The 25,716-nt window shown below is 39.2% G+C and overlaps 1 protein-coding gene across 1 annotated transcript in view; it reads right to left on the minus strand.

Moving 5' to 3' along the window:
- Positions 1-478: 478 nt before the first annotated feature.
- Positions 479-25,716, minus strand: part of LHX4 (LIM homeobox 4) — a gene marked incomplete at both ends in the record, with an annotated part of 59,638 nt that continues 34,400 nt past the window's right edge. Inside the window, 5 exons of the mRNA XM_081322410.1 lie at positions 479-870; positions 2,774-2,945; positions 5,599-5,753; positions 8,709-8,911; positions 25,120-25,291. Coding sequence (XP_081178536.1) covers positions 479-870; positions 2,774-2,945; positions 5,599-5,753; positions 8,709-8,911; positions 25,120-25,291 — 1,094 coding nt within the window. The remainder of the gene's footprint in view (positions 871-2,773; positions 2,946-5,598; positions 5,754-8,708; positions 8,912-25,119; positions 25,292-25,716) is intronic.

A 25,716-nucleotide genomic window follows, 5' to 3' on the forward strand; every position in this document is an offset into this window, starting at 1 on the left:
TTAGCTGGTTAGAGTCAAGCAAATGCAAGACAATGGTCATGCCGCCTGTGAGAAGATGTAGGGTTGTCAAGGAGCAAAAATCAGTTTAGTCATTTCCACATGTGCTAGGAGCCAACTGGGCAGCCGAACCCCACGAAGAGTCAGTGAATTTGTCCTTGTTTTAGCTGGCACCACTAACATCATACATAGACTAAACACAACAGTGTGCTGTATTCAGAAGCAGCTCTTCCTATCAGTCCCCTCTTTCAAATACAAAGCAAATAAAATATATATATATATATATATATATATTTATACATTATATTATCATATTTTCTTTCAGCTTTACAGGAAAAAAAATTGTGGATTCCCCTTCTAAAATAATGGACACTTTCTTTCATTGAAGATTGATTGTTGTCCCTTATTGGGGATGGCTTAGCACGCTTTCAGGCCAAAAGAACAGGTCTGACTATGGAAAATCTGAAGGAAGCAGAATACTTTAAAAAGGAGGATGGTCCATTTCATCAAGCCAGGAGGCAGGACTTGTTGGAAAGTCTGGATAACCAACGCTGCTTCCAGTGGAAATATCAGAGGTTGGGCCCCCAGCCATAGCTCTGAATGTCTGGCTCGCCCCCTGCCCTCCATGTGCTATTATTCCTAAATTATTGTCCATTGTGTATTCCAAACCATTTAGCAATGGAGTATGTGATGGAAGAGATGATATGGAAGCTGGAGATTGCGGGATTCCATAAGGACTTCCATCCCTCAAGTCCTGATAGGATTGTCCTGTCCCATCCAGAGAGAAAGTACCATTCAATAGTTGTCCACTAGCCACCTCACCAGCGTTGCTGTATATTCTATTGTGGCCCAGCTCTGACAGGATTTGGTCTTCTGAAAAGAAACAAAATTTTAGTACAGAAGAAAACCCCTCTATCTGGTAGACTCTGATCAAAGACTGAAAAATTCCTTTAAGTCAGGGATTGGGATAATGCAAAACAGAATCCAATAATATTTGGAAAAAAGTGTGCATTTTTCCATACAGGGTTGTTATTTTTTTTGCCACAAAGCTTTTATTTATTTATAAAACCTTTTATTTATAATACCTCAAGATGTTTGATAAATCCCAATACTGAGCAATGTAGACTGCCTGGAATGAAACAGGCTGATATCCAGACATCCAGCTATTTCTACTGCTAAAGTACTTGTAGAAAATGATTTTGACATACATAAAATGTGGATACAGCATTTTACCCTCTACACTGTCAAAGTTTGGCTTGCATCTTGAAAAAAACACCCGGATTTGACCAGCCCCCTATGATATGGGCAACATTGAACTGAATTTGCACTGGCCATGACCGATGTGCTGATGCTCTTTATAAGTGAGGCAAAATACCATCAACGAATTGTGACTGTGGGGCGGAAAAACAAACTATCCAACATATAGTGACAGAGTGCCAAAATAGGTCCTATAATGGAGGCTTTGCTGATTTCCTGACTGCAGCCAATGAAGCAAAAAATTATATATGTAATCTAGACATATGTTTATAATATTTTATATTATTATCTCTTTTATTTTTTTAACCAAAATGTGATGTGAATGTGCCATACAATAAATAATAATAAAGCTCCCCAGATAAGCAAGATCTCCTGAACCAAAATCTGTGCTGAAGTCAATTATGAACCAATTTAAAGGCAACCAAATTTGCTCCTGATTGCCACTTGCCATCTATATTCTTTTAAGTATATAGATGCTATAAATATACTTAAATGCTATATAAACCTTATAAAGAAAAAGCATAAGCGTTATAACACCTCTTGTCACAGTAACTCATGCTGTAGTCATCTTCCATTTGGATTTGTTAAAGACTGCGCATAGTCAGAAACTGTGGAATAATAGATAATAATTGGAAATGAGGATAAGACCAGAAAACTGAAGCTGGGAAAAAGATAAGGGAAAGTAGAAGCAATGTACCCAGTAAAAAGCATGATTGGCTGACTCCCTCAATGGCAACATTTTGCACTCAAAGTTTTATTGCAGGTTTTCGCAATCCAAAAGATCAAGATGGTGGCATTGAAATTCTATTTTTTTAAGAGCATGAAGTATGCAGCAACCCCATCTAGTTCACTGTGCCTTGCACAGTCTTTAGACAGATGCATATACACACATTGTGCAGTCATAAGGAGAAGCACGGATTAGTACAGATCCTAAAAGGGACAATGGGAAGATAGTTTTAAAAACTAATGAAGAATCAGGGGGAAGTCTTCTGGACCTTGGGTAGGCACAGCACCCCTCTTCTATTTATTAAAACAACCCAACTTTTTTTTAGGTTTCTATATCAATCAGAAAAGGTGGCTGCTTTAAAACAGGCAGACAAAAACTTTATTTTGGTCCCTGACCAATAAAAATACATTCAATAAAACAAAATAAAGTTAATTCCTAACAGTTGGCAACCAGTTGTGAGTGAAGCTTGCACATAATGCACAGAAATCTGCTACTTTTAAAAAGAGAGGTTTAAGCTGGTTATCTAACAAATAAATAAAAATAACCAGAGTGCCTCAGGGATTTAAATAAAAAAGGAGCAATCACCTGGTGACAAATGCACTGAATCAGTAGTTTAATTTTTAAACTATGGTCTATCTACTGATTCACAGCATTTGTTGGCATTTCCCAGGATCTTCAGATTTTACTAGGAAAAGTGTAAGTAGCCCACTCCTAATCTAGGACATTTGTAAACATAAACAGGAGCCCTAATCTTAATTTGCCTTAATCCTTTGTGCTTCCTCTCCTGCCTACCTCTGAAGCTCAGCTCACTGTCACTAACTCCGCAGTCCTCTGCAGAGCTCTCTTTCTCATGCTTGGTGCCGCCTCTGTTCCTCTTCACACTCTTGTAGAACTGGCCCCAACGGTGTCGCCCAGCATCTTTTTTCAGGCGCTTCTCTTTGGCTCTTCTGTTTTGAAACCAGACCTGTGATCATGATGGAAAAAAGCAGTGAAAACAAGACCATTTTCAGTCCCACCACCTGAGATTCATTGAAAAGAATTTTTTCATCATCCAGAAGATGGACAGGCATGATCTCATCTGGGAGAGAAAAGATCAAGCCCTGTTCCTGCTATTGTGTGAACCTTGACACTAGCCCTCTAGTACCCCAGTTAAAAACTGGGGATGATAACAGCTTCCCTAAATTCTACTTGTAGTAATGAAATAACAGGAACTGCAAAAAAGGTTTTAGGCTAAGACATATGGGAAATGTATTAATAATGAATACCTAATACCTATAATATCTATAATATGACAAAGCACAAATACCAGTATAGACAGTTTGAAGTTTCTTACTGTGAATTTTTGGTGGGGAGAACTTGTTCAATATTAGATATCACCCATAAGTAAAGAGTTTCAGGGCAAGTCCAAGGAACTGAAATGAAGAGAAGCACTTCTTATTTAACCCTACATCATAATCACATCATTATCCAAAGTCTTGATTGATGTACAATAGGAACCACTTTGTGTATGCGTGTGCCTGGCCTTCCAGATCTATGTTGTGGCAATGGCACACAGTGACAATTAGAGGTTCCTGAGTGCCTGTATCTGCTGCACTATTTGTTTACTGATTCGCATGCTTTCTCCACCCTAATTTCCTAGGATGCTCTCTCTGTTTTTTTCCCCCAGTACCATTTTGTGGTTTTACATAGGCTTCAAGATGTGCAGCCAAGTCTCTGAGTCCCTTTGAACTGCACTTAATAGCGAAAGTCAACATCTGCAGCTGCCACTGCTAATATTAAGGGGGGGCGGGAGAGAGAGTCCCCAGCACTGCTCTGACTCTGCAGTCATAAGCCTTGAGAAGCTGTGCTTCCTAGTAAAAGGTTGTAGAAAGAGGGCAAAGTTCCAAATCTAAGTGAGAGTAGACTTTACAGCACAGCAACTGACAAGTGAGTTAATCAAAAAATAAAAGGGAAGAAAATCAGAATTATAATAAGAGAAACAATATTCAGAATAAAATATAATACAACAATGTGAGCCTCTTACTCCTACTCTTACTACTTTATTTAGATAAAGTAGATGGGAATTATTGAATCAGGACTACAGGCCTATATAGGAAGACAGTCTGTACTTTCATCTGTACTTTTACTAACAGTATTTATTTTGAATGACACCATCAGGAAGAAGGTGAAAACAGCTACAGAATTCTATAGAGAATCCCATTTGGGTATTAAACTGCCCTGCAGAAATCTGACACAGCTATTAAAGGAGCCATGTGCATAGAATTTATCAATTGATTTAAAAGAGTTGTATGGCTGTCTATCTTAAAACAGAACTATGGGCAGCTTACATCAGCAATAAAACCATAACATCATAAAAATGAAACTAAGATCAAGAAGCAATAAAAGAAAAGAAAGGAAAGCTGGTACTTCAGTCATCTCCAAGGGTGCCCCATAATCTTCCATTGCTCTACTCCAGTGCCTGGGTAAAGAGCCAGGTCTTGATGGCCTTCTAAAAGGCTAGAAAGCTGGGAGCTTGCCAGACTGTGGAGGGAGGGTGCTCTACAAAGTAGGGGCAGCTATGGAAAAGGCTCATCTGATTCTAGTAGTACAGGGCTTTTCAACCAGTGGTATGGGTACCACCTGTAGTACATTGGCACCTGGCAGGTGGTACGCGACCATCCTAGAAAAGTGGTAGCAGGGGAGGGGAATGAGCTGAACCGGTGGCAGCACCGCACAGGCCTGAGCGAAGGACGGCTGGAGCTGCAGGGCTGTCAGGGCTCAGCGGAAGTGCCAGGATCAGCACCAGGCTCCAGCTGGAGCTTGGCGCCGATCCTGGTGCTTCTGCTGAGCCTAGAAGAAGCACCAATCAGCTGGAATGTTGCAGCATCCCCAGGGTCTTGTGATTTACATTCAGATGCTTGGCAAATGATTCATATTTGTGATGGTGAAGTGACCAAAACCTGCTGGAACCGCCCAGCAGAGGGGGAGAAATAAAAACCAAACACCCCCCACCCCACCCCTACAGCCAATCCTCTACAGAAATGCCCACAACAATGAAAACCTCGGACAGGAGGAGAAGCGCCACTAGGCAGGTATCTTGCTCGGCTGTGCCTTGGGGGGCACTTTTTTCCAGTGCCATTGTAACTTCGAACAGTCACTAAGCTAACTGTTGTAAGGCGAGGACTTCATCACTCTTTTACTTTTTTTTTTGGTCAAGTTTTTGACACCTTGTTAGGCAACTGGTGGTACTCGGATGTTGCCATATCCTAAAAGTGGTACAATGGGTGAAAAGGTTGAAAAGCCCTGTAGTAGTAGTAGACCTTCATCAACCTCACCAAGCTTATGATTCTGAGATGTTACATCGCAAGATTTTGGCCCATTTCTTCCTGCATATTGCCAATTAGACTTAGCTTACTATGCTTTCTCAAGAGAGGAAGGGAGGTTTCTATTCAGAAGGATTGCTGAACAGTTCATCTTAGGCAACCTCATCCTTCAGGTTTGCATTCATTCTGCTACGGCTTTAAATTTGGAATGTGTTCTACATCGCCTTGAGTAACTTTGAACTCTCCAAAAGAATCGCTGCAAACCAGCCAATCATTTGAGTTGAAGAAAAAGTCAACCTTATGTCATGTGCTCACCTGTACAACCCGCATGTCCAATCCTGTCTCAGAGGACAGCTGTTCCCGCACATGTCTGGCTGGTTTGGGGGAGTTTTTGTAGGCGTTTTTTAACGTTTCCAACTGTTTAGCTGTGATGGTGGTTCGAGGCCTTTTGGCTCCAGCCTCTGAATCATCTGTAATGGAAGAGTTTCCAGTTATTTTAGAATGTGGAGCATGAACCAGAAATCTGCCTAGAAGATGTGGGGAGTTTTGAAAGCTAACACAAATGATCATAGAGCAGTTATATTTGAACATTTTTAGGGGTACATTTAAGTTTTTATGGATACAGAGTACTAAAATAAACCAGACTTCACTAAACTAATACCAGTAGTCCTCGATTAATGATAGGAATTAGTGACAGCAGTTCCAGGAGTCCACCATTAAGCAAGGACCATGTCTGCCATTAAGTGAGGACCTCACACGACAATGACCTCTGACTTTCTGTCAGCTTCCCTATTGACCTTGCTTCAGGAAAGCCAGCAGGGAATGTTTGCAGGAAATCATGATTGCCAAGGTAGAAATCACATGACTGTGGATATGCTGTGACAGCTGGAACTCCAAGGCCCAGTTGTAGGCACTTGTTCAGCACTGTGGTAAATTTGAACAGACACTGAATGAGTGGTCATTAAATGAGAACCACCCGTAAAACCAAATAGAATAAAGAGAGATCTGAAAAGATCTGTTTAGGCTGATGTTTACATAAGATAACTCAAGTGGTCACAGGGCAATATGTATCCTCAATATTTTATTCCATTCCAATTCTAAATGTTTTTTTATTTTCATAGTAATGTCAACTAGTTCATTTATATGTGTATAAAAATATACATATATTTTTATTGCCATTTTAATGTCTTTGTACTTTCTACATAGGAAAATACATTGATTTGGGTTTTTTCCATTAATTTCCAATCCACCAAGCAATACAAGGGGGCTGACTATCCAACTTAATTTTAAGGAAAGGAAATGTGATTATTTTGATATGTATAGTCCTTCTTTTCTTTTTATACTAGACTTCCCTGTCTTGCACCTATGAATTATTTTAGACCTGTTATACCCACATTTTGATGGAACTACTCATAAACGTATGCTTTTCCATAAAGAGGTGGAAAGGGGCATAAATAAGGCTCCTCAACTTTGGTAATTATAGTAACATTTTAACTAGGCATAATGGAACTAATCTGTAGTTAAATCTACAATCTGTTGTGATTCAGGGTCAGCCTGTGGGTTCGGCAGTTGGGTCGGATGACTCAGAGGAGGAGGGGGGTGTTGAAGAGCTTGCTGAGGGGGTTGGAGAGCTTGCTGATGAGAGCCCTCAGCTAGGCCCCTCCCACCTGGTCACGACCTTCTACCTTAGGTCCAGTTAACTGTAAGAAAAATTATTAGTACACTTTCATTGTGAGGTAACCATTTTCATCAGCAGTAAATACATCCTGGAGCTAGAACTGCCAGGCTGTAAGATATAGAATATAGATTTTTCTGAATTCTTACGATGATTCTCAGATTCAGCTGCCTTTCTTTTCATAGTAGTTTCTTTCTTTGAAGCTAGCCTCCATATACACACCCCTCTAATTAGCAAAATATAAAAAATATAAAACATAAAACAACTTATATTTTCTCACATATTGATAAAATATGTCTTATTGTAATATTAGAACTTATTGTCCTTCTAGAAGTGGTTAGCAATGGACCTTAACCTATATGCTGATAATCCCTCCCTCCCCCTCCCCAAGCTCTGTGGTTTGCAAAACTATATCCTACTGAAGTCATTGATTACACTGAGCCTATAATAGAAATTGAGTAACATTCAATCCATGATCTATTAGCCTCCCTCTCCACCAATCTCCTTTACACAGGGAGGCATTGCATCACCCTAGCCAAATTGATTAGGTCAAAATAGAGTCCTTAATTAATGAGAAGTCAGGGCTTGTCAACATGAAATCCATTAAAGACCAGTTCAGTTTTAATTTCAGTCAGGCACTCTTGGGCAGCCTTTGTGGATTCATTAGCATTAGTGATCTATAGCCTTTTTCTGTCTGGCTTCCTTGAACCCAGCCCCGGTTCTGTTGTGTTTTTTTTTTACCTACAATAAATATCGGCATTTTAGACCGAGTACTGAAAAATGGGAGACTTTCTGAGTGAAGGGCCAGATCAAGCTAAAGTGCAAGATGCAACTCTGCTGCTTTCGAGAGAGCTGTGTCTGGGATTATTTTCAGCTCTTGATCTTATTTTATGTACAGCAGCTGGAAATCAACAGAGATGACAAATATGCAAAGACCAACGTCTTGTGGCACATCCTAATAAATAAAAATAAAATGTGTGCTTCAAAGCCCTGTATATTTCCCTTACTTCCAACCATCTGATATACACATTTGTGAATGAGCAGAAAAGGATGGAGGTGTTTGGGATGCTACACAAAAAAAGTTGAACTACAGGAAAATGATTTTTCCAGATGAAGCATCCATTCTGATAGGATAGTTCCAATTTTAGTTCCCATTTTAACATACCCAGTTAATTTCTCCTAATATTATATCGAGAGGTTGCAACTGGCTTGGAAGAGCCATTTGCTACATTTTCTGGAATTTTCCAAGCCAGTCAAAGGCATGGCTCAGTCACTGCACCTTAGTGTGCTAATCAGTTGTTCTACAGCTTGTGGCATCAGAGCAGTAATGGAGCCAGCAGAGCCAGTTCTGAAACATCTATCAGCATGCCACTGATTATAACTGGCAAAAAACCAGCTTTCTGTGCACATAGTCCTAGGAATAAAAAGGGGGAAAGGCTAAAACAACAAATGAGACCAATCCAGATCTTTAATATAGTGCATTAGGTTCAATATGTAATCAGGACTTGGGCCAGAATCAGAGCCAACAGTTGCAAGCCATATACTAGGCCACAAAACAGTTGCAGTTGACAGGACCCCTCTCCCTCCAGCATCACAACTGCAATAAGCAAGAATACAGTACCGGAAGTGATGGGTACTGATATTCCTAGGCGGAGCAGGAAAATCCATGTTGTCTTCCAGTGTTGCATTGTTCTGTTTTTCAGTTCTAATAAGTCATTTTATCAAGACCAGGATGCATGTTCAACCCTACCGTTCTGTTTGGCTGTTTCATAATCCTCCTTGCACACCAGGCGCCCGTCTTCCATGAGATAAAACTCATCCCCAGTGGCAAGTTGGCGGTTGCAGATAATGCAGGCAAAGCAATGGAGATGATAGACGAAATCTTGGGCTTTTCTGACCACTTGGGTGGGTGGGATTCCCTGTTGGCATGCTGTGCATTTTGTACCAAAACGCCTGCAAAAGAGAGAGAAAAAAATGCTAATGCCTAGAAGCAGAACAGAGTATATGCTATATCAGGGGGGAAAAAACCACAATTATGATAACAGATACTGATTCAGATTTCGAGGGAAAGCTTTACTTTCATATTTTAAAAATAGATGTCTGTTCTTCTGACTCTACAAATAACCCCAAAGTAGGTGGGTATGCCTCTGTAATCCACAAAAATCAAGTATTTCTGAACAATGACCAAAGATATTACTTAAACTCCATGTGTAACAAACTTTTCCTTACAATGACTACCAAACTCAGAATGACCTGTACATAAGTCATTAATCCAAAGATTTTATCTTGAATTTCTGGATGCAGAATTATCTAAGCTTAAGTATTATTGTTTAATTGTAGAATATAAACATCTCTTCTTGTTGCAGAAATTCATAAAGAATTTCTTAGCAAGAAACTCTGAAAAAGGTGGCCTTTCAAAAGGAAGCAGAGGAAAGTGCAGAACTGAAAGCAGCAGCCAACCCAACCGGGCGTGACATTTCATACAGAAGGTCTTCATCTTCTCCAGTGTAAAGCGACTGGGCTAACTGAAAGGTAGAATTTGATGGTCCTTTTAACTAAAGCTAGGGCAGGCTGTACAATTACCCTCATAAGGACGTATTTCATCCACATTAGTTCTGAATAAATTACTTGTGGTCATTGCTGGTTAAGGTAAATACAAGATTAATTTAAAGTGGTAGAATCTGCAGGCTGCAATAACGGTGGCACCACACATCAGCTGAAAACCCATCCCTAGGAATGTCTTAGCAAGCGTCCTAAAATAAGAAGAATGCCTAGCACTCTCCTTTGTTAAAGACAAGGCCTCATCTACACTTTGCGATAAGCTACAAATTATGGATGACCAAGCACGGTTGGCTGAATTTTCATGCCACTTTTCGGCACCAGACAGTTTCTCCAGGGCAGGGAGTGGGGTGGGAGTCTCCGACCCAAAAGAACAATTTTGCTGGACTGAAAATGATCTTATGACTCTTGTGGCAAAAACTGATTCTATAGATTTATTTACTTATTTATTTAAGTGGTTGTTTTCAGTCTCTTTTCTAATAATGCTAAATACAGTGTTTGACATTTCATTGCTATCGCATGCCAAGCTGATATAGATGCTGACATGATTTGAATTTTAGCCATCATTTTTGTTTCCCCATTTGCCTTCCATTTTTAAGCCTTGCAACTTAAAAAAGAGATCTTTAAAATGCGAAAGCATGTATAATTTTCTTCAACCATTTGTAGGTTACAGCAGCACTGAAAAAAAGGACTAATGACCATTTTTCAAATTTACAACTGTAGCAGCATCCCCATGGTCACGTGATCAAAATTTGTACCCTTGGCAATGGGCATGAATTTATGACTGTTGCAGTGTCCTAGGGTCATGTGATCACCTTTTGAGACCTTGTGACAAGCAAAATCAATGAGTCAAAGTCACTTAACAATCATGTTACTCACTTAACAATGGCAATGACTCACTTAACAACTGTGGCAAAAAAGGTCGTAAAATGGGGCAAAACTTACTTAACAGCTCTCTTGCTTAGCAATGGAAATTTGGGGCTCAGTTGTGGTCATCAGTTGAGGACTACCTGTATGGACTTTGGATTCCCCTGCTCCTTCCCCTCCTGTTGCCAAAAGAAATGTCTTGGCTACTTTTATTAAACTCCATCTGTCTTTCATTGTTAATCTCTGCCAATACTCCAGATCCCGTCCACAGAGGTATTCCCAGGGAGAGTTGGGGGAGGAATTATGAAAATAACAGAGACACATGACATAAGCACCACACTTTTGTATGCATTAAGATGTCCTACGCACATGTACAAAAGAGATGGAACCTGCATTGTGACTGTGCAATGTTGCCTCTGTTGTGGTGATGAAAGCACTGGATCCTGCCAACACCTCTGGCTATCAACTTTACTGTGGAGTTAGGACTTCTTCATAGTATGTACTTGTAGAGAAAGATTCATTCAACTATTAACTTGCTCCATTTTAAAAGGATTACCTAAGCTTTGTTGTTATACATTTTGGAAGTAGCAAGAGATGTACCTGTCCTCAGGCTGTATTATTTAAGGATGAAGTTTTGTTTTTGTTTTTTAAAAAAAGATTGTTTTGAAAATTCAGGTCTTTTCTTAGGTAAATATCAAAACTCCCAACATTACTTACATTAGTCTTGTAAGTAATGAATAAATTCAACAAATAGCTGGATCTAAAAATTAGAAGAAGGACTTTGGTTTTCTTTAACCCAAATTCTATACTGAATTGGAACTTTACGCCAGATTCAGTGTTAGTCTTTCTGGATCATAGTAATTGGAAGAGATGCATTTGTATTGTATAGTACTTATCTTGAGATATTAGACCAACACTATGGAAACCTAAATTCAAGTTCATTTAGTCATGGTAGCTCATAAGGGCTGAAAACTATTTCTTACCTCCCAACCTACCTCAAAGTATTGCTGTTGTGGGAATAATATTGTAAAATGGAGTATTATATATGCTGCCTTCACACCCTGGAGGAAAGATACAATCTGGCAAATAAATAATACATTTAACTGCAGTGTATTAAACCACATAATGCATCTGAAGCTATATCATTTGGAAGAAATGCTATGCTCTGATGCATAAATATACCTGCCTGTAAGAATTACAAAATCTTGAGTGAGCCCTATTATTTAGAAAAGTCCACCTTGAAATAAGTTTCAAGCCTTGTACAGAAACTGGCCATTGGATATTAACATTAATCCCAACTGAAAAATATCATTCTCAGGTTCAAAGTTGACTTATTTATTTATTTTTAAATGTCCTTCTAGCCTTCTAAGAGAGCACACAGATTAAGCTGATTGTAGTACTGTGATAAAAAAAAAGTATGAGTGGAGGAAAATTCCAGTTCACTTGTAAATACACTACACTGTTTTGTATGTTGTCAAAGAGCAATATGAGAATAAGAAAACTATTAGCATTACAGGAATGTTAAAGGGGTTATTAAACTTACATATGCTTACTCTTTAGGATGCTCTGAATAACTATGTATCTTAAGAACAAAATGCATTGTAGCGATCTACAATACAAAATCAAAACCAAAGCAAGTTTCAAACTACTGTTGACATAAAATATATCAAATTCTTCATCAATCAGAATATTTAAATCCAGAAAAATCAGCCACAATATTTCCCAAACTAAATAATACAACCAGGAACACTTTCTTTCAAATAGCCCCTGGATAACAATTCTCCTTAAATTTTAACTGTTCTTTATTGCATATTCAGTTATCAATTGCTCAAGAGACCAATTTCCAGATTTTTTACTACCCAATCTTGACCCTGGTTGGGACTGCAACCAGCACAGTTTGCTTCATCACCAGGGTAAATGTGTTTGCACATTAGTTTTTCTAGTTCCACATGATGCACCATCCATGGTTTCCAGACCAAACACAAAGGTAGTTCAACATTACATGCAGTCTAAATATGTAGTTGCCAGATGTATGAACTACAAAAGATAATCAGATATTTGTTACTATAATACTCACTTAGCTATATAATGTCAGTTGTGAATCTAGAATAGGGGTGCCAAACTGCCAGCCCGCCGGATGTGTCATCCCAAAACCATGCCCACCCCATTGCCAGTAATGGAGAACAAGCTCAGATACATTGTGCGATGTCACGTGATGTCGCGAGTTTGACATGCCTGATCTAGAAGTATTCTCAAAATACACAGCTATCATCCATATTGAGAATAAGAATACACTTACCCACAGAACCACTGCACAATTATCCACTCCCAATTTACTTAGAGGATTTGCTAATATCTCTGCCAGCATAAGTATCCATGGAGAGACAAGGAGATAGCTGACAGCATACCCATGACTGTGCCATCTTGCAAATGCTATGACTTACATACTTACATCAGATGTTAGGAATGTAAGGATGTGAAGGCAGAGTTTGCATGGTGACATCACTGAATGTGTGGTATTATGCTTCCATTATCATAGTTTACATCAAATAGTATCTACCTGGTACTATTTGACGTAAACACCAGGAAAGGTGTTTTTCAAGAGTGGATACATCACCATCTTCTTCATGGGACTGACCACTATGAACCCATGTGCAAAAATGCAATTTCTATTGCCTGGACCACTCAATCAGTCTGCCCTCAGCTAAAACAAACATTCCCAATGGACAATATGGCTTTCTGGGTGAATAAAAAGGGCAGGGGCTGCTACTGTATAGAAAAGGCACGCTTCCTAATTCCCACTAGATGGCAACATTTAAGAGATGGGTCTGAAAGAGTACTCATTCTCTCTAGCCTGGTGGAGTGGTCAGATCAGGGGTAGGCAACCTTGGCTCTTTTATGACTCGTGGACTTCAACTCCCAGAATTCCTGAGCTCAGGAATTCTGGGAGTTGAAGTCCACAAGTCATAAAAGAGCCAAGGTTGCCTACCCCTGGGTCAGATACATTCAGGGGGAAAATAATCTGTCTCTATATTATGTAAACAGCAGCTTGAACTTCACCCAGAAGGAACCTGGAAGCTAGGGCTACTCAAGCAGCAGTAATGTAACATGGCAAAATTGAAAGGTGCCCAGCACTGCTCTGAATTCCACATTCTGTGCCAGTTGTATCTTCTGGGTGGTCTTCATTGCTGACCTCTTCGATATAATTTGAAAATCTGTCATAACAGACCTCTAAGGACTTCAACCCATGAATTATCAGAGGAGATAACAACACTTGTTGTATGTCTTAGAAAAACACCTAAATAAGAATGCAATGGAGAAACAGCCCTCTTCATTACCCTCAATGCCCATGAGAGATATGCCTAATACTTGTCTGACTGCCTTCATGACGAACTGTTAAGTTACATTACTAAAACTATGGCCATCTTCCACCTTTTTAACAACAAAGGTTTCCTCTGCTCCCAAATCAGAGAACAGAAGCAACTAAGAGTAGCTATGTTCATAGGCTACTATGCTCACCTTAATAGGTGTGCTGAACAAATTGCTCCTTATTATTGGAAATTCCACCAGAGCATTCCATCAAATGTTAATCTAAAAACAAATATTTTAATAGGCTTTATTTTACAGGAAGCCACTGATACTTCACCATATTCACCAACTGTAGTCTTTAATATATCTAGGTTTCAACCTCCTCACAGCTTACAGAAAAAGACTAACCCAAAGTATATTCTGGCCTCTGCACTGGTCTGAGGACAAATTGAGTCAGTTTTATTGGTCTTAATGAGATCATGAAGTTCTGAACCAGCCCAGACAAGGTTGTCTCACTGACAATGTTGAAGTCCTTCAGAATGACCAAATATGGGTTTTCCAGTACTATAATGCACATCCTTAGGCTGGTCAGTCAGGGAGACTGTTGAGCTGCACAGTGAGTGGTCACTCCCAATTCTATCTTGTTCACTCACTTGAAAAAATATTTCAAAGAGATTTCCTAGTAAATATAAACTTTTAATTATCACAGCAATGCCTCACCATTAGCTACGTATCTAGCCTAGGCTTATGCAGAATTGGAACTGCAGGTGGGAAAGCTAGTAGCTAGTTGTCCAGCAGTCTTTTCATTTAGAGTTAAGTCATGGATGAGGACAACTTTGTTATAAATTCATCAGGCAGGGGGCAGTGATATCTGGAGGCAAGGAACCAAAAAGACAAAGTCTTTTTTCTAAGACCAGTGTCTTGGGGGAAAAAGGCAGGACCATTAAAAGAAAGAATCTGCACATCTGTGCCCTCTGAATAGGACCATGCCATGCCATGCCATTCTATCCCATCCCAACCCATCCTATTTCATCCCATATATTTGCTTGTTTAACACATTTCTATAGCCAACCACATAGAGGTGACTTGGTGGATTACAACATCTATCTTTTTTTCAACTTGCAATCAGCTATATATGTGCCTCTCATCTTCTGTAGAGGACTAAACTATTGGTCTCCAAAGCCCCAAAACTTAAGGTAGCCAAGACGAAGAGTGAATAATTAATTATTTGAAGTACATTCACATGTTTTCTCCAAGGACTTTCTAAATAGTCTAAGCAAGCTAATCTGATTCCCTAATGATCTATTTACTATAGGAACTAGCACTTTGTCCTTGCTTGTTATTTTTAAATCTACACTTAAAATATTGGAGGCATACCCTTAAAAAAAATCACATGCAGTTCAATTTGCAATGTTCATTTCTGCCAGAGCCCTCCCTAGAGAAGCATGCATTTAATCTGTTTAATGTGTGGGTTACATGCAGCTGCAATGTCTTTTTCTTTCCCCACTAGAGATGGAGAAAAGTTCTTGGGATACCATAAAGTCACATTAAGAAGCTGTGTTTATTTTAAATGCCGGAAAAGGATAATCACATTTTGGTTCACCAAGACAGCACCTTAATATTACAACTTGGTTTCCCAATTTGCAAATTGCTTCTTTTCAAAAACAAAGAAAAAAGCCTAAAATGTTTTTGTGGAAATTTGTCTTCTAAATTCCTATTAGTCATCCAATTCATGACAATTATTTCAGCTGCTGAACAAGAGGGTGGAAACTGATCATTTAATCTATACAAAAGAGATGTTTAATAATTTAGTGGTCAAGGGCCATATGTTGTCTACATCAACTTACACGGATAATAGAGCAAATGTCTGAACTTTCCAATAATTATACTGTTACTCAATATAATACCAAACCTGTGCCAAACTATGCAGTGTTTCAAATCTGATCCCAAAATACATTTTGGAACATGCAGGGGCTGAATGTAGCAGCCTTCGCGGCAGTTGTATGATCCCAGGAAAACGTGGTTGTTTTAAGGAGTTATAAACAGGTGCTCCCTTCACCCCCTTGCGTGCTCTGAAGCATAGTTCTCTGGCACTGAATTCCAAAACTGAACAGCCTTAGGCAGATAAAGACCTGGTATTGCATTTAATATTTTGATTAAAGTAGCTAGTTAGTAAAGTAGACAATGTGGGCTCTGCTAGGTCATCATTCCAGGGATATTTCCCTTATCTAAATAGAAATAGAATGACCACAGGTGGGCAAAAAGTAATAGGGGCAGGAGTTATTTCCAATTTCCCGCTGAATTCCCCATTAAATTTTCTTGTGAGAAGCTGGTGGGGACCATCAGAAATCTTCCTTCCTTCCTTCCTTCCTTCCTTCCTTCCTTCCTCCATCCTTCCCTCTTTCTTCCTCCTTGTTGTTTCCTTTCTCCCTTCGTGACTTTTGTTTCTTCCATCCCTCCCTGTTATTTCCTTTTTTCTCTCCTTCCTCCCTTCCTTTTTTCTCCCCCTAATACTTTCCTTACTATTCCTTCCTTCCTCACTCCATCCCTCTTCCTTCCCTCCCTCTTTTCTTCCTCCTTTCCTTTCCTTTCCTTTCCTTCCCTTCCCTTCCCTTCCCTTCCCTTCCCTCCCCTTCCCAGCTAGCTGGGGGAATGACCACAAGGGATTGCAAGAGAGTAGCCGGAACCTTCAAAGTGAGCATGCCATGACCCACAGCAGCAGCCTGCATTGCTGAAGCAGCTGAAGCAGCAAGAACTTTCCCAAATTTCATTCTCTCAGAAGTCATGAAGCCCAGATTTTGGACATATTCTATTTGAGCTATCTTGTTGCCCTATGATGGACCCTTTTGCCCAGTTAAAGGTTATGGGAATGAAAGTTTTAATAGATTATAGATGTCTTATAATAATAATGGATTTTAAGGTTACTCCATAAGCAAATTATAGAGACATCTGCAGTATCTCTAGGGATTTTGAATTTTAGGGTTGGGGAACACTCACTCCTCAGAATACTGTATACAGCCAAGAAAACAAATCTATCACTAAACAAATCAACCCAGATTTTTTACTCAAGACACAAGGGCTCAAATCACTCTGTTGGGATCGTATTATATGAAGATTAATTTCTGAGAATTACCAGAGGTCTTCGTGTAATATGTCCCAAACAGAAGAAGATTCTAATGCTAGCAAAGGTAGAAGGAAAGAGAAGAGGGAGACCAATAGCAATGAGGATGAACAATGGCAGTGAGTGCACTGTTGGAAGACTTGAATGATCAGACTGGGGACAGGTTGTCATGGAGATAGTCTATATATGTGGTTGCTAGGAGTAAAAAATGACTTAATGGTACATATTAATCAATCGATCAATCAATTAGTGTGTAGTGGAATTTTATTTCTGTTGGAAAAATTTGTGCTGAGCAAAGTAGATAAATTGGCAAGGAATGCTGCCCTGTTGCTCTTCTTCCAGCAAAGAACGTCTACTGGATCTGAGCACCTTCTTTTCTAGAAACAGCCTATTTGGATCCAACCCAATACACACAATAACACAAAAGTTGTTACCTTGTTCATTGTCAGGCAAAGGAAGTATGCAGCTGATTGAATGATAAGATTATGATAAGAGAGATTATCATAGAAGTTTTTCTGCACGAGCAGAAAAACTGATCTCTCAGACAAATCTCATCAAAAGCATCACCAACAGTGACATTAATCCAGACACTTGATATACTTTTGTTTATGCCAATAAAATAAGTTTTCCTTTTTCTTTAATAAATTTGGATTATTTTCTATAGCCAGCTATTTTCCAGCAAGCTAAAGCGCATTAAGAGATAGAGTTTGCAGAAAGACAATCGGGATCTCATAAAAAATAGTCGCTGCTACCATGTTGCTATCCATTGTCCTGAAACCAAAGACAGCTAACATTTCTCAGCCCTTGCATCTGGAGTACTACTTCTGCTGCCCTATTTCACATTATTCTCTAATGGACTTTACAATTGAGACATTTTTACAGCTGGCAGTATCAAAATAGACTTTCCACAGTCCAATATCTATTTCCTCATCTAAGCCACTGATTTAGTACAGCCCCTCCTATCTGGATAGCCAAACTTTTACCAGAAACTCCAAGCACTATGATTACATTTTAATACATCTTTTTACTTTCATTCACATGGTGTGAAAAATGTTCTGCTCTTGTAAAAAACATGTCTTGTAATGGCATCTGTCAGAGTCTATCCACCATCAGAAAATGTGGCTAAGTAAATAATGCCATTTGTTATTTTGGGCAGTAGCAGCAACTGCTGGACATCACATCAATCAGTTTTTAAAAGGCAAATTAATAATAGGATATATGGGGGCATAAACACATTAACATGGAAAATTCATTCAATTTCTTCCCCAGCAAATACCCCTCTGGGTAATATAACAACAGCCAGGCTCCTGAACGGGAATCATTAGCTATAACACTAATATTCATCAGCCAATGAATTTGCAGAGGGTTGGATATACTAGTTCAGTTGTGTTCCTAGCAGCTTTTTCCAGCACAACAAATCTCTATGTGAATTTGGCCATGTTTGTGATTTATAATCAAGGGCTAACTTTTAATTTGTTCTGCCTTTGATACAAGTATCTTATTCCTGCCTTCCTGTTTTTATTTCCTATCTGTATTCTTCATCTGCCAGCAAGAATAGACATTCTATCACCATTAGCAAACTAGAAATCTCTTCTTCCTTTAATTAACCACACTTTCTGTCCAGCCGCTGGACTATATTCTGGAGCTCTTTCTCCAAACACAATTACAATAGTTACCACATTTTCCCCTAAAGCATTTAGCTCTACACCATAATGCTGATATATTTTTAATGTAGTACAGATATCAGAATCTTAAATTCGTTCCTTGGGATCATTGCATCTTGTTTCCTCTTGTTTTTCTTTCCATTTCGTGTCTGATTTAAATTGCAAATCCTCAGGGCATGGAACTATCATTTGCTCAGTTTTTTGTAACCCTATGCAAACAATATATGATGATTAGCCCTTCAAGATTGTCCACACAAGAAGCACCACCATGTATGTATATTTGCTCTTATCTTTATTGTAATGGTATATTAACAGAAACTTGCAAGACAAAGTATTCCCCTCTCCCTCTTATTTTATTCTCCAGAAAACCAGGGAGGATCTCTTCTGAAATGCCTTCCCACATCCTATCCTGTCCTTTTGTGGGCTGAGAAATCTTTTACAGAAAAACAGAGTTGGAAGGGACCTCAGAGGTCTTCTAGTCCAACCCCCTGCTCAGGCAGGAAACCCTATACCATTTCAGACAAATGGTTGTCCAGTCTCTTCTTAAAAACCTCCAATGTTGGAGCATTCTGGAGGCAGCTTGTTCCACTCATTAATTGTTCTAAGTGTCAGAAAATTTCTCCTTAGTTCTAGGTTGCTTCTCTCTTTGATTAGCTTCCATCCATTGCTTCTTGTCCTGCCTTCAGGAGCTTTGGAGAATAGCTTTGTTTTAGGATACAAGTCTTATATGTTTACATTATAATAAAATATACTATAAGCAGGAGATTCTGATTTCTGACATACATGCAGTCATACTTTACTTGCTAGCAAGTAAATAACAAAACTTAGCAGTTTGGACTAACAAAACCTAGCAGTGTGATATTTGGTTTTCAGTCATTCAGACAATATCAGATAATGATGTAAAATATGCTTTAGTTTCAAAGAGTTCTGAATTTGAAATGCCCTATTTTGCCTTGGAATAATAATTTTGCATTCCAAACAGAATGTTCCTACCTTTCTGGAAGTATTTTGAGCTTCAAGCAGTTACTTCAAGATTGAAATGCTTCCGCGATTATTCAAATAACCCATACTGAATTGAAAAAAAACTGTTTCAAGCTCGAATAGGTATGTACATTCAAAACTGAATTCAAAACATTTTCATACCCCCAACGGTCAATGAAAAATTCATCAGCTCCTAACAATATTCCTAATAAAAACTAACATTAGGCCCTTAGAAGAGGGACAATAAAGCAGGATGTGTTACAAAATTTCAAAAGCATCCAAGTCACAAGGAGAGGTTCCTTCACTATAGGGAAGGGGGGGGGGTTCCTGAATCTGCTTTGCATATCTGCCGAAGAATGTTAAATCGGAAGGCATATTTTATTGCTATACATGAGGTCAGGAGATAGTCAGATAGTATATATAGGCATAGCTTGACAAGATGAACCATGTAAAGAGAAGATTTCAACAATAGTGAATTGGACCAATAGAATAACATATTTGTAAGAAAAGTTCCTCAGCTTTAACCATTTTTCCTTTCCTATATATATTTCATTTTTCATGACAATTTAATGCTTATTTGTCCAACAATATTATACCATTGAATTAAATATGGAATTGACTCTAAAGCTTATGCTGACTGATGCCCACACGAGAGCCGTTACTTCCTTTAAAATTGGCTTACGGTATGTAATGCCATTAGAGAGGTTTTAACTAAAAGCAAACATACAGTTATGTTCAGCAAATCAAGCAGCCATTTTTTACTTCCATGCCCATTCTCCAGAGAGATCAAAATAACTGGTAAAATGAGTAGGATATTAACTGCTGGATTAAAAAGCTATAGACTCCCAGAGAAAAGTATTATCTGCAGCCGTATGTAAAGGCATTTCACGGAAGACCCATGCAGACTGCACGTGTTACACAGGGCCAGCCATTATGATACCATTTAAGGAGAAACAGACATGAACTTAGACAGTTATTGTCTGGAAGTGAGATTCCTTTAAGGAAGGGGGGTAAATTTGCAGAGCAGTCTGGCTTCCATGTCTCCCTCTTTTATTCACATGTATTATTTCTTTGAACTCAAGGCAGGTAGTGTTTTGTCATTAGGAAAGTCAATAAATAAATATGTATGTATTAACAGTGAATTCTAACTAGGGAGTTGAAGTAAAATTGGGAAAAATGAGTGAAACTGAGGCATTGGTTTTCTATGAAAAGCAAGGAAATAATTTGGATGTTAAGAATGTGGGTGCCCAGAGAGGCAGGTCAGAGGAAAACGATGCATAGATAAACAAGGAGAAAGAAATATAGAAATTACAAGTGAAAATAAGGTAACTTTTCACTAGACCATTGAAAATCCTACACGAATACCTGAACTGGAGACTTACATTCAAGAGGGGAGGTGATCCATAGAACTGATAAGGAGCTGAAAATGAAATGAAAAAGAAATAAAAAGATGTGGAGTTGTGGATCCAGCCAAACCTAGAGACACTGATTGATACAAGCAAGGGTTTGACCCAGAGTGAAACCAAGCATTGATGAAATAGCTAGGAGAAATAAAAAGAATACTATTAGGGCAAGAGGCAGAAACCATATAATGTAAGACCTCAACTTTGGGTATGGCTGGAAGGAAGGAGAGACAAGGAGGAATGCGAAGGAAGAAATAAATCATATTTGGAAGTAGCAGAGACTCCAGGTCCCCTTCCTCATGGCAGAAGATTATTCATGGCAAAAGTCACCAGAGATGAAGAAGGAAGACATTAAGTTTTGCGCAAGAAATGCCAGATCAAAAATTGGCAGCTGTCTCCATTTGGTGCAAAACTCAGCGAGTTTATATGTCAGGAGCTGAGAGCAGTTTAGAAATTTGACCCAGGAAGAGAAGAAATGGCCTGAAGCTTTGCAACAAGCACTATAGCTTTGCAGAGATGGACAGAACGAGCACACATTATGGAATGGGGGAGCAGGGGTGAGAGTTGCTTGCTTATTGGACTGTTCATCAGAAAAAAATACTAGATGTAAATAAAAACTGTAAAAAGTTCACAATTAATGGTGGGATGTTCTTTTACTTATCAGATGGCCTAAAGGGATGGGGGGAGGAGTCAACTGTTAGAACTCCCCCTTTGGATTGGCAGCAAGTTTGATGAGTAAATAATCCAAGAGCTACAAGAATTTCTGCTTGGAAAATCTCTGGGGTATTCAGCTCACAAAGCCAGTGCATAAATTGCTCAGCCTGTTTTACCACCAGGGTCCCTAAATGCAAGGGGAAGTGCACATGCGTCCCATTCCCTTTTTTCACTTATGTTTAGAGATCTTCTTTCCGGAGATCCCTCACTTGCCTCCCCATACTCACATGTTCCTCCTCTTCTCTAATGAGGCAATCTACCTCTTGCTTGCAGTGTGTCCAACAGGCTCTCTGAATGCCCATTACCGCAACAGGCCCTTCCTTCAAGACATTTTGCATGTACAGTCTTCTTCCCATCCCTTGCCCAATGGTCAGACCTGGTCTACAGAGTGCCAGCAGAATGAAATGGTGGGGTGATGGCATGCCTTTATGCTGCTAGTTGCAAGACCCTCTGCAGTTAACAAGATCCCCTGCAGTTAAAAGCAGATACACATGTAGTAAAAAATGTTGTAAGAGAGAATTCCAAAATGATGCTAGCCTACCTGGTATGCTTAGTCTCCCTTTTCAGGATGCTGCCACCTCATATAGATCAAGCTAATCAATCTAATTAGAAATACCTTCTTTTTTATTGCAACTATCCCTTCAACATCCCTAAAAGCTGCATCTTGAAAGCATCATCACCATCGTGACACTCTACAGATCTGCAGAGAACTATTAGTCCCACACACACACACACAAACACACACACACACATTTTCTAATTTCTCTAATCCCCTGCATACAAGGCACCACCAATTCTACATGATGGCTTCAAAGGATCTCTGCATTCAGCATCTGCTCAGTCACATGTTCTTCCCTTGCTAATAGCAAAGGAGGGAGGGAGGGTTGGCAGGCAGATGCTTTTGATACCAAGCAATACAGCCAAATAATGGAGAAGAGAGGAGAAGGCACAATTTCCTGAGTTACACTTTCCTTTCACCTGTATACGGAGCTGGGCTGGCTCTACCTGACAGGTACAAATAATTTGGCCAGCAATAGGTATGTTTCATGTACTTGGGAATCCACTTTACAAGAGCTTTTGTCTTTCTATATTCATATCTGGAGCAAATTGAGCAAGTGGGAACTTCCAGAGGGAAGGATACTGTGAATTGTCACCCATATGCAGCAAAATCCTCTAGGCTTTGCTTTGGTGCATTGCAAGGGTAGTTTTCTCAACATTTTCACAGTCAGTTTTTTAAAAGCAAGTCTTTCTCTTTAGTGACTGGGAGTGACCATAGAGAGGAAAAGGTTTTAAGAAAACTCTGGCCACAGGTGCATTTTGATGCCAAACAATGAGATTTCTCTATAGCCATTGGACCTCCCCAAGACTAGCAGATGCAAGAATATCTGTTAAATGCAAATATATACATAACTTTTACAAGATTTATGTTCACATAAGTAAGCAGCTCTGGATCTTTCTAAGGCATGGCTCTCCAACTGAGGGATAAATGATCAACAGCTTTTCCAGGATGCTTCCATATCTAAATGTTGGTTTTGTGCTACAAAACCTTATATATGATGCTGGCGCTTTTAGAATTCAGGAAGGCTATTTTATTAGGTGTGCTGTGCTACTTTAATGATCCCTGTTGTTTTAAATTGATTGTTTTATGATATTTATGATGTTTTTATATGAGCTGCTCAAGATTTGTAGAATTGGGCAGGATATAAATTATGCAAATAAATAAACTGGATTATGACAGATTGATAGCAATGCGCCACTAACACAAAACAAAACCTAAGCACACATTATTTTTTCTGCAGTTCTGTAAAATAATGAAATATTTTTAGGCTACCTTTGTAAACAGTTTTTGAAGAAATTAATATTTACTAGCGGCAGGCTAGAAATGTTTGTTTACTTTACAGATGGAATAATTAGTGACCTAGTATTTTCTGTTAATTTACATTCAAATAAATATTAATTTCTGAGGCCCAAAATGTTAATAATTGGGATTGCCCATCAAAATAATTAAGTGGATTAGGTGGCCTTTCCCCCACTGATTCCAGAGTGGACATACATTACCTACTATTTCTTTTCTGCCAGTCCTAGACCTGACCTGGCATCAGTTGCCTGCCAAACTATCAAGGCCACTGAGTTCCTTGGCACTGATCTGAGAGGCCATGCCCTCCTTCCAGCCAACTCATCTCATGCCTAGATTTCCCCCTGGGGGCAAAGCAGCGGCACAAAGTAGATCGGGGTTTGATTAACAAATTATTAAATGCAAAATAATTCATTTCTAATGCAAAAGGGGTTGGTAAATGATGGAGGATGTCTTGGGTTAAGCTGTCTTCAGGAGGGATGTTTGGTCTAACCTTTTTACTCTCTCTTAGAGTTACTGTTTGTAAGTTCCTCTTCCACTGCAGGATTTGTGAGTTATGAACAAATATGATTCCTGGCCTCTCCCCTGCCTGCATCCTCTCCTCTCCTCCCCACCTCTAGGCTTTGTTAGGAATTAGCACCAGAAGACCAAGCAGATGGTCCAAGCATCCTAAGGGACTCTGTCTTAAAGAAAAAAGTTTGCAGGATCTTGATAAGGCAATCCTATATGGGTCAGTACAAAAAAAAAGAAACGAAATTGAAAGGCACATGTAATTGCAGCCTGAATAACCAACACAAAGAAAATGTAGACTAGAGAATCCAAATCCCCCACCTTCCCAATTTGACTATAAGACAGAAATAGGCATTCTGGGCTGAAGTCATAGGTTAGATGTCAACGCTGCTAACATCGGATATTCTTGCTTTGACAACATATGGAGATGCAGCCTTTTTCTTTCCTATGCTTTACTCTTAGAATTAGATGATTTTGGGGGAGGAGGAGGAATGTGATGGGAGTTTGTTAGACATAACAATATTGTAAAAGTGTATGAACTCGTGGGCTTTTGAAATAAGAGATGATAAGAGATGGTGGGCTAGAGATCAGGAGGGAAAATCTGCAATTTAAACTAATTGGAGAATGTGATTTATGACTGCTAATTAGAGGAGGGAATTGTGTTTGATACTATGTGCTCAGGGGAGGAGAATTCAGATTTTGGCTTGGACCATGTACTGTATGTGCCAAAGCTACAGTATGCTACTTGAATAAAGATTCTTTAAGGTAAACAATGCCCTGAAGTTTTTTGAAGAGTTTCCTTTGTCAGAACCATGACATTATCTTGTATTAAGAGTACCCTTCAAAAGTAACTTTACATATAGAAGTCATCATAGCAACAGATAAGAGGTTATGAATAATTTTTTAAAAAACATTTCATTGCAATAGTATTTTCAAAAGTTCTTGTAAATCTGATCTCAGTCATCAGCATAATTTGCCAGAGGTGATACCATTTTAGGACTGCACTGACATTTAAACTAACATATTCTTAGTCACCCTTTTAACAACCCCACTATACCATCCCTCAATTACCCCCTTGCCACCTCCCCAAAACAAGGACATTTCAGGCCATTGCCCGTGGCCAGAGAGTAAGTCCTGCAAGCCTTCCAAGTCATCTTGGATAGCTTTTCTGTACCTACTTGAAGAAGTCTTCCTTGCAATAGACACTTCCTGATCTGGAAAAGCAACGTTCTGCCAGCTGCATCTGGCAATCTGCACACTTGAGGCAAGAGCCGTGCCAGTGTCGATCAAGGACTTTCAGGATGAACTTATCCAAGATGTGTTGGTTGCAGCCAGCACACTGGGGGATTTCTGGCAAAGGAAGAACAAGAACAATATCAGCAACAAACAACAAAAATTTCTGCAAAGCATGAAAAGACTGCAGCAAGCAGGCATATCTGATTGGTGGAGGGGGCTGGGGGGTGTTAATTGTGCATAACTAAATAGGAAGGAGGTACTTGAAGCAGGTAAGAATGAGGTTGTAAGTTTAATCTTCTTTTGTTATTTCCAACTTAAGATTCTCTTTCCCACATTTTTCCCCCAGTGGGAACATGCAAGAACCTGAACATGAAGATTACCTGGGGTGTCCATTTTTTAACAGAGGAAAATGTGCAAGGAGTTGGTTTCCTCCAGTTTTTATCATCCCCACTCACTGGTATTAAATTCTAAGCAGCAACAATTCCATGCCATCACCTCCACCACCATCATTTCCATGTAGATTCTAGTATAATATTATG

Source organism: Vipera berus (genome assembly GCF_964194415.1).
Source record: "Vipera berus genome assembly, chromosome: 3".
Lineage (NCBI taxonomy): Eukaryota > Metazoa > Chordata > Lepidosauria > Squamata > Viperidae > Vipera > Vipera berus.